Source organism: Verticillium dahliae, genomic scaffold, assembly GCF_000150675.1.
Source record: "Verticillium dahliae VdLs.17 supercont1.3 genomic scaffold, whole genome shotgun sequence".
Lineage (NCBI taxonomy): Eukaryota > Fungi > Ascomycota > Sordariomycetes > Glomerellales > Plectosphaerellaceae > Verticillium > Verticillium dahliae.
Genome location: NW_009276940.1, coordinates 381,723 through 390,956, shown reverse-complemented (window position 1 = coordinate 390,956; position 9,234 = coordinate 381,723). Strand labels below are relative to the sequence as shown.

General features: G+C 59.6%; 3 protein-coding genes across 3 annotated transcripts in view; 2 read left to right on the top strand and 1 right to left on the bottom strand.

The window, feature by feature from the left end:
• Positions 1 to 3,406: 3,406 nt before the first annotated feature.
• VDAG_01756 (ankyrin repeat-containing protein) lies at positions 3,407 to 5,588 on the bottom strand (the record flags this gene model as incomplete). The annotated part of the gene is made up of 3 exons (XM_009657785.1): positions 3,407 to 5,028; positions 5,105 to 5,389; positions 5,447 to 5,588. The coding sequence occupies 3 exons, from the start codon at positions 5,586 to 5,588 to the stop codon at positions 3,407 to 3,409; spliced, it is 2,049 nt and encodes a 682-aa protein (XP_009656080.1).
• An 890-nt stretch (positions 5,589 to 6,478) lies between these two features.
• VDAG_01755 (uncharacterized protein) lies at positions 6,479 to 7,126 on the top strand. The gene is made up of 3 exons (XM_009657784.1): positions 6,479 to 6,713; positions 6,773 to 6,921; positions 6,981 to 7,126. Exons 1-3 carry the CDS (start codon positions 6,548 to 6,550, stop codon positions 6,981 to 6,983), a joined length of 318 nt encoding a protein of 105 aa, XP_009656079.1. The 5' UTR covers positions 6,479 to 6,547; the 3' UTR covers positions 6,984 to 7,126.
• A 1,142-nt stretch (positions 7,127 to 8,268) lies between these two features.
• Positions 8,269 to 9,234, top strand: part of VDAG_01754 (uncharacterized protein) — a gene marked incomplete at both ends in the record, with an annotated part of 1,377 nt that continues 411 nt past the window's right edge. Inside the window, one exon of the mRNA XM_009657783.1 lies at positions 8,269 to 9,228. Within this exon, the coding sequence (XP_009656078.1) occupies positions 8,269 to 9,228 (960 nt within the window). The remainder of the gene's footprint in view (positions 9,229 to 9,234) is intronic.

Below are 9,234 nucleotides of genomic sequence, written 5' to 3'. Positions count from 1 at the left end.
CGTGAGATCCAAGTTGAAACGCTCCGCCACTGCGCTTGGCAGGAAACAACGCTACTGCAGGAACCGAGCCGACCTTTGGGCCGTTCAGGATCAGTTATCATGGCCTTGTCGCCTTCTCTATGCATCCCGGGTTCGGGGGCCGCTGGAGTGTGTGGGACGAGCGAGAGCGAGTACATGGTACTGTACAGACCAAGGCAGAGTGAGGAGAGAGGCAGGGGTTCAACGCCCTAACGGCCAATGGTTCGATATTCCCCGGCCGTCTTTCCAGGCCAGGACGCCGCCTCCACAGAAAAAGGCTCCAAGGGGGTTCCAGAACCGCGTGATGCAGTCGCCAGTACGGCCTGCTCATCGACTCTGGCCTGCTGCTATGCCGGTGTTGCCTACCCAATCGATCCGATGCCGTCCTCAGTCCGGGTCTGGCGCTCAGGGCGCCTTGCATCCTCGAGGATACGATTCACACGGCGTTGTGGCCGCAGAGATTTCTATTGACTTTAGCGATATGTTTTGTGGTGCCTTCTCTTCATGCTCATTCATTCCCAGCATGAGTACGAGGTTTTATTTCTTTCCCGCCTGGCTCATACGGCATCGCATGGGCCGGACCAAACATCGAAAAAAAAACTGGCCTCTCGACCCAGATTTCGGAGACCTGAAATGAAGGTACTCTTCCCAGCTTGGATACCTCCAAATCGCTTGTGGCTTGTTGCCCTGAAAGGGGCCTCGACTTCTGCCAGGGCTCGGCCTCCACTCAGACCTCGCGTGTTTCACGTTTCGGTCAGCACCTGAGCCCTGAGCGCAAAAGCGACCCTGCTGGTGGCTGGACTGGTGCTGAAGCCACCGTTCTAGTCTGCCTTCGGTCTCTCTCTCTCACCGACACCATTGCCCCGCGACACCAGATGTGGCCAAGGTCCGACAGGGGACTTGCACCCGTGGCCTAGCGCCGAAGCTCCTCGCCCCCATTTGCACCCCCGCGCGTCCCGAAAAGGAGGTCATGAGGCAGAGGCTCCGTGGCAGTCCGCTTGCCCACACCCATCAGCGACGTGCCGAACCTGGCGTGACGCTGTACCTGAGCGTGACGGCCTTCTCGCTGACCATGTCCCCCAAATAGATTAGGTGCCATTGTTATTTCTACAGTTCTGGCGCTCTGCTACCGCCAGCGCTAACGTTCACCTGAGACGGATCACCTGAAGGCGCCGACGGTGCTGGCGGCCTGTACGATGACAGCTGTCGAGGCGGCCCCCATAATCCTATCGTCCCGTGTCATCGGAGCAACAGCAGCGGGATGGACGGCCAGCATGGCAATCTGGGGCCATGACTGACTCCCATGTGACGTATTTAGGCATATATTTAAGAGATCAGGATTCTGGCTGCCGTCAAACCCTGTCAAGGGCCCCCAAAGGGTGGCTGTCGTTCACCTGAATCCGAGGACACGAGAACCCCCCCTCCAGCTGCTCCAGTACATAGTATCTGGGAACCTGTGCAAGAATGGGCTACCATGTACACTCAAGGTGCGATTGGGCTGCAGCCAAAAAGGAAACAACATGAATCGGGGGCGCCAGTTCATTTCCCATCTGCACGTGTTTTATCCACTTCATTCATGCGCCGTCGTCTGGGGCGGCGCTCACGCTCGGATGCAGTGGCCATCGCGTGGTCATCATCTGCCCATGGCGACGCCGGGCTGGCGAACGGACGCGACTGTGCGAAATGACTCGAGATGGCAGGCCTAGCTAGCCGTCTTGGCCCAGCGGCAGCACCACTGGCATTTGTTAGTGCCTGGTCGCGAGGCCTTGCGCTCTGCTGCTGTGCACCAGTCAACATTGCAACCTGGCTGGTGAAAGGCTTCATCTCATCTCACACTCCCGCGACCGCACGTACGGCCAAGGTACTTCCGGCATCGGCGTCGTAATCACTTCATTCTGGTTTCCGCCCCTCTGGAAGCAATGTTGATTGTCAAATCAATACTTGGGCCCGCGTGGGTCCAGAATAGGAAACCGGCTCATTTCAGGGCCTCACAGAATTAGGAAGTGTCGCGTGGGAGTAATCACGGCTCGCTCGCCGAAGGCGATCGTCGTGGTCCTCGCTCTCGTTCTGCTGGGCTTGGCAGTCCAGCCTGTCCTCTTCTCGGGCGCAATCGCAGAGAAACATTGTTTCGATCGCCCACGCAATCTCCCACGGGAGACGCTTTCCACAACTCGCTCTTACCGAGCCTTCCAGAACGCCTCTTTGTTTCTCCTAACATCTTTGTCGGCAGCGTGGTGCCCTGCTGGCGAGAAATCGAGTTGAAGAAGACGGCTTTTCTTGGGTGTCTTCCCCCGGGTCCCCACAAGCTACCTCGACGGTCGCCATGAGTCTGTGATACATAGTACAGGTACAGGGCATCGAGGACAGACAGGGCAACGGGACGACTTCCTGAATGGGCACCCCCTGCTGGTCGAAGGAAACCCCCCTTCCCTTTGTACCCCGGACATCCGCTGCAGGGATACGGCGCTGCTGTCGCGTTTCAGGCGACGATGCACCGCCTCCTTCCCAGCAACGACGGACGACTTACTGTCGACGGGCGATTGACCATCTAGCCGCGATGGATAAGACGGGACTGGGGAAAAGGAACAGCACAAAATACAGGACGACATCTGCCAGCCAGGACGGAACAACGGCGTCCCATTCGGCCATCGTTTGATGTTAATGGCACCTGGTCTGGGCACGGCAGCCGATCCCGCAGCTGGCCGTGTCGCCCTGCACCTCCCCGAGACCGTGCCGAACGCTCGCGACATGTCGTCCCACAGATCGATAGCCGTTCTATGTTAACCTCGAACGACGGATCGTCGTTCCCCATATTCGTATTCTCCTACAGTGCTCACGGAGGTCGCCGGCCATGATGGTTTGCCGATCCCATCCCACATGAGCCGATGCTGTTTCGCAATAGAATACTCCGAGAAAAACATCCGAACTTTCTTTCATGCCGTGCCTGGATCGTCCCCCCGCTTCCCTTTCCTTCATGCCGTGCCTGGATCATCACTCCGCCTCCCTTTCCTGCTGATCTACTCAGGTTCGGGGCGGCAGACGGAGTCAATGCATAAACTGCTGCGGCCCCGAGCCTCATGCGCACCGCCCCTTACTTTAGAGATATTATAGCATAGGCGTATCCGAACCATATCTCGTCGGTTGTGTACCTAATCGATCACTCGGTGGCCTCCATTGTTCTGTTGCTTTAGCGCTGGCCAGCTGGATTGTGCGTGCCAAAACAGGGGGGCAAAATGGGCCGATGCCCCTGTTTGACAATGATGGACGGACGAACAAGGTTTGATCACCTGACTTGAAGAACAACAATGGCGAATAGAGAGGGGCATCACGACAGAAGATCGTGGAGCGACCTTGCGTCTAGCTCACAACTCTGATTCAAGTAAAGTAATCATCCCTGCTGCATCCTCTTGAGTCTCTCCTCGGCCGCCCGCGCCCTGCGTTCGCGGTCCAGCCGCATCCTCATCTCGGGCGTCGACCCTCTAGCCTCCTCCTGCCGCCTCTCTTCTGCCGACTTCATGGGCCCCCGACCATCGAGCCCCAGCGGCGTGCCCTTCCGAGCCTTGACGACCGGGCCTTCGACCTTCAGTCTCTCCTCTTCTGCCTTGCGCCTCTCAGCCTCCTTGCCCTCGCGCTCCTTGCGGTCACGGTCCTCGCGTTTGTCCGCATCGACCTTGGTCATGGCGGTCGGCACCCCCGCAGCGTCCCAGTCCCACCTGTCCTCGCCGAGCTCTGAACGGGCAACGCGAAAGGCATCTCGCGTTGCGCGATCTCCGGCGATTTCAAAGGCCGTCTTGCCCTGTTCGTTGCGATAGCTGGGGTCGGCGCCGCCGCGGACGATGAGGCCAAGCACGACGGGAGCTGAGTTCTGGCTCGAGGCAAGATGGAGCGGCGTCGGCGCGTGATGGTTCTGCTCCGGGGGCTGGAATACGAAGTCTGGCGAGACCTTGTTTGTGTTGAGATAGGATAGCAGGGCGGGGAGCTTGGAGCGTCGGATCAGAGCCTGGATCTGAGAGGTATGCAGCAGGGCTGTCTCTTCTTCTTCGGAGAGTTTGGGCTTCGTCGGCTTAGGCGCCGCTGGTTTCGCCACAGCCGGCGCCTCGGCTAGGGCTTTTGCCTTTGCCTCTGCTTCGGGGTCGATCTCGCGGACCTTGAGGCGTGTGAGTTCGATGAAGGAGCGCATCAGCTCGTTCTGCGTGGCGCGACGCGTGCTGAAGGGGAACCCGCGTAGTCGTGCATCGTTGTGCCGTAGTACCTGTCCATCGTACGGGCCGAAGAGGGTCCTGCGATTCGTCGAACCCGTCGCGCGGATGAAGAGCAGTTCCGACGTGTCGAGGAGACCCTTCCAGTCTTGCAGCAGGGCCCTGACATCGTCGATGAGTGCCTGCTCGTTGTAGCGTCGTATGCTGGCGCCGGCTGAATGTGCGGCGCCTTTGGCGTTATCGTTTGCCGACTGCGAGCCACCTTGTTTCCTTCGCGTCGTGTACCGGTGAAACGTCTTGTGGGCGAGCACCGTTGCCTCCCTGTTCAGCGGGCCCGTCGCGCCTTTGCCCGGCCGGGGCGCGAGAGAGACGACCATGGCGGCGAAGTGGCCGCCGCCGATCATGCAGAGGAAGAAGTGAGGGCCCTTGTAGGCGATTTCGGGAAGAATGCCGTCCTTGCCGACCTTGGGCATGGCGAGGGGTTCGAGCTGCTTGGCCTTGACGACGTCAACCATCTTGGGCTCGAGACGCAGGTCCTCTGCCGTCAGGATGGCCCGGTAGAGGCCGAAGAAGTGATTCTTGGGCAGGACGGACGAGGTGAACCATATCAGTGGTGGTTTCCCTGGATTTCGTCTAGATCTCGACAGGCTTCCCTCGCCGTCATTGTCCTCCTTGTTGTCGTTGTTCTTGTCGGCAATGACGGCTTGTTTCTTCAGTAGCGCTGTGAGGGTTGTCTCCTTGCGCGCGTTGTCGCTGTCGTCGTCATCTTCGGTGTCTTCCGAGTCGGAGCCGGACAAGCTCTCGTCGAGGTCTGGAAGAAGAAGAAAAAGGCGGCAAGGTCAGCGAAAGGGTTGCGAGGACGGGGGGCGGCGAACGGCTCATCATACCGCCAATCAACTTTTCAAAGTCCACCTCTGACACGGCGGGGCTTCCGCGAAGCTTTTGTTTGAGGTTGTAGTGGTGCCAGTCGGATTTGAGGTGGCTCCTCTGGTCCAGCAGGGAGGCGAAGCTCAGTCCGCAGAGGGAACAGGCCTGTGAGCCAACAAGACTCTCTTCTGTGTCATTTTTCCTCTTTTGCGACTGTGCCCTTTGTTCCTCGAGAAGCTGGGCCTCGTTGTCGACGTCTGTCTTCAGAGCGAGGGTGGTGAGGACTTCGGGGGGCAGGTCGTAGACTGGCGCTGATCAGCCAAACGTCATGGTGGCGGGGTAAGGAGGGGAGCGATTCGTACCGTAGAGGGGCCGCCGAAGAAGTTCTTCGTGCTGCTTGTCCATTGGGGAGATGTCGCGTGTCGCAGGTAGGTGCTCAAGAATGCGTGGTAGGCGGAAGACGTGTAGCGTATCGCTCGTGTACTGTTGTCCTGGCGCGGGCATGCAGTGTTGGTGCCGATCCTCGAAGCAGGGCAGCAGTTTTTGGTTGCAGCTGGCAAGCTTAAAGTTGCCCCGCGATGGTGACGAATTTGGGGTGGGCACGTCTGACGGCGGAGCGTTGACTCAACCGGTCAAGCATCGTGCGCCCCGCTGGTACCTAGCTACCAAGCTACTACCATGTAGTACTTGCCTACCTTAGCTACCTAGGTAGCTTGCCTAGGTACTGAGGTTGCCCCGCATCGTGTGGCTGTGCGATGAGCTTGTTTCGTGCTCACCCCAACTTGGCAGGGACCTTCCAGCCTGGTGGCAGGCAGCTTCCTTTTGGGAGTGCGACGGCGTTCGCCCGGTACCTGCTAAATACAGGACAGTGCAGGCCGGCGGCTGGTAGTTGACAGCTGCTCTTGCCCGTCTAGTGCCACATCAAGCTTGCCTCGACGTCATTTCGCTGCCCCCCTCCCCTCACTTTGCTCCTGCTCCTGCTCCTGCTCCTGCTCTCTGTGCTGGTGATATCAGTGCGCCAGTGCCACATGCTAGCGCCGCATCTCCTGCATGCCTGCTCCCGTGTGGCCCCCTCCAACATCATAATTGGCAGCGGCGCCCCCGCAAGGTGCCCTTGCCAGCTGAACAGCTTGCTTGGCTTGCTCGGCTTGCTTGTTAGCCTGCTTGCTTGTTAGCCTGCTGGAGCTTCCATGTCGAGTGATGTAACGAGGAGGCCTGCCGAAGCTGTGGTAGGCTGATGCTGCTGCTGGGAGGCCATCTCCGGCTCAATGCCCCTCTTTTCACCTCTGTGCCCTGCTTCTGCTGACCACAAGTCTGTCTCACCTTGGCAGCTTGCCTCGCTATATATTGCATCCATTGCCCAGCCTGTACTGTCTGCCTCTCCATTCCCTCTCGTCTTCGTCATCCCCCAAGAATCACAAGCTCGTCGTCCCTCATCCCTACTCCAATAACCAACAACCAACATGGACTTCGTCAACAACCTCACCGGCGGCGGCAACAACGCCCAGAACCAGCAGGCCACTGGCTCCAACGAGCAGCAGTCCTCGGGCGGCGGGTTCATGGACAAGCTCAACTCGGCTGCCGGCGGCGGCAAGGAGAGCGAGAAGAACGAGGACTTTGTCGACAAGGGTGCGACATGTCCTGTCTCTACAAGCCCCTCCCTTTCCCCATGCTGACCACCGTGCTAGGCGTCGACTTTGTCCAGGAGAAGTTCCTCGGCCAGGGTGCTCAGGACAACGAGAACGCCATTGAGCAGGCCAAGGACGAGCAAATCTCCGACTTCATCCGCGGCAAGTACAAGGAGACCACGGGCAGCGATGTCCCCATTGCCGATAAAGTACGTGAACATGCCTGTCTCCGAAGGAAACTGCTGTTTGCTAACGTTTGCCTACCTAGTAAATGTAATCAGTCCCCATCATGTGGACCTCTGCTTCTATTGTGTTCTTCGATTGTGTTATAGGGATGGATTTTCGCCGTTGGGAACCGGTTTGATGAAGCTGCAGAACTCTTGCCACAATCACGAATTGATGATTTCAAAGCCGTCCACCCGTCCTGCGTAGTTCGTGCGTCAGACTGTCCGAGAGACATATGTCATTCCGGGACGTGCCTCCAGTCGTCAGTCCGAGCCCTTGGGCAGCCAAAGAAAGACCTGTCGCATGTCGCCTGTCGCCTCGGCCACACTGCCACCAGCTGCTCCAACTTCTTTGTTCGTGGCGGTGTAAATGTAGGTAGTCCTGCGCTCGTCTAAAATCGAGGTCTGTCTTGGAGGTCTGTTTTTGAAGAGAAGTTGGAATACCTACAAACGCATACCCAGCAGCCGCATCTTGTGTCAATTTAAACGACAATCTGCACCGTTTGCGCTCACTTTGACCGCAAGCCCGCTGTATGTTCTCACTTGATCAAAGGCCCTTCCGGTATAATAGCCAGCGGCACCCTACCAGTACTCATCGGACTGATGTACAGCTCCTGCCACACCTGCGCTGCCATTGGCAAGGTCTGGGTCTGCGATTACACCAGGGATACCGAGGACTGCTCCTCAACTGGAAGACCATGGGCAGAGTCAGACTGATTTGATGGTTTTCATCTCTTACGAGAGCGTTCAGTGGCCTTTTGGAAACAGACTCGTGCCTTTTGCAAGCAGACGCGTTGGCGTCCCCCAAGGCCTACGAGTTCCTGGCCCCGCGAGCTTAATACCCCGAGATGAAGCCGGCGGCGATGAGGGGGCGGAAACCCAGCTAGCCGCAGATTTTTTTTCTGCCTGACTATATGCAAGTCAAATCCAAAATAAAAGTCTCGCTTCTGGGCGGCAGTATTTGACTGAGGAACACGGCGTACCCCCGGACCTAAGATCATAACGTCAAGGGAGTTCACTGGCTACGCCAATGTCCGGATCATAGAAGTCAGTTTGAGAGTCCTACTCTTATTCAAATGACAGCCTTAACACGGCACTCAAGGCACATGTGTCGGTGGCACGACCATGTCCAAGTCGTGATAATGCTTCGGGTGGAGAGCACGATGACGTCGTGTGGAGTGGCCTCGCTGTCTCCAGCCACGAGCTCCACCACCTGCAAAGTGTGGCTGGAACACCGCGAACCGCACTTCATCAGGACAAGACGGAACGAAGGAAGCACAGCTGTCTCTCACATCAGGATCCCCGTCCGTGTAGACACAGAGACCCATCACCATGGCGCCGCCATCAAGAACCCCGGCCAAGGCGGCCCCCAAGTTCGTCCATTGCGTCGGCAACCCCGCCTTCAACCCGGAGGACTACATCCAAGACGCGGCGCGCCAGCAGCGAGCGCTCGACTACCTCAAGAAAGACGACCTCTACTATGCGTCGCTCGTCACGTTCGGCCTGCCCGAGCGGGACACGTACACCTACCACGCCATGACGGCCGTCAAGCTCGGCCAGGTGCAGCACATCATCACGCTCGGCGGCGCCAACGACCTGCACGCATGGTACCGCGCCGCGCCGGAGGACGACAGCGCCAGCCGCTCCACCCCCCCGGGCACGCTGCCGCCCCTGCCGCCGCCGCCGCCCGCCGACACGGACGCCTACGTGGCCGTCTTCGCGCCGCACACGCAAACCTCGTCGGCCCTGACCTCGCTCGTCGCCAACGCCAAGAAGACGTCGCTGCGGGCCGCCGTGGGCGCGCACCTCGCGGCCCGGCGGCACATCCACGCAGGGCTGCCGGCGGCCTTCACGGTGCCGCGCTGCAGGCGCGGCGCGCCCTCGGCGAACCCCTACTTTGACTTTTGGGCCTGGTCCTGCCGCGCCCTCGAGTGGGCCGGCCCCTGCGCCGCGTCGGCCCGCCGCCCGGCGAGCCACCACGTGCTGCCCGTCTTCATGCACCACTTTGGCTGCGCCGTGCCGTCGCACGAGGGCCTCGAGCTGCTGCGCCTCGCCGCCGCCGGCCGGCCCATCGCCGACGTCGGCTCCGGCAACGGCTACTGGACCTTCATGCTGCGGCGCTACGGCGTCACCGTCCACCCCGTCGACAACATGCAGAGCGAGTGGCGCGTCAACTGGGTCGCCGACACGGAGATCGCCGACGGGCCCGCCTGGCTGCGGCGCCGCAACGGCGGCGCCGACCTCGTGCTGCTGCTCGTGTACCCCGTCGTGGGCGGCGGCGTCGCCGGCGGCGTCGAG

Bases quoted from the DNA above. Each gene is read 5' to 3' on its own strand.
- VDAG_01755 (XM_009657784.1), top strand. From the start codon at position 6,548: ATGGACTTCGTCAACAACCTCACCGGCGGCGGCAACAACGCCCAGAAC. The intron at 6,714-6,772 runs GTGCGACATGTC...CCACCGTGCTAG, and splicing joins CGAGGACTTTGTCGACAAGG to GCGTCGACTTTGTCCAGGAG.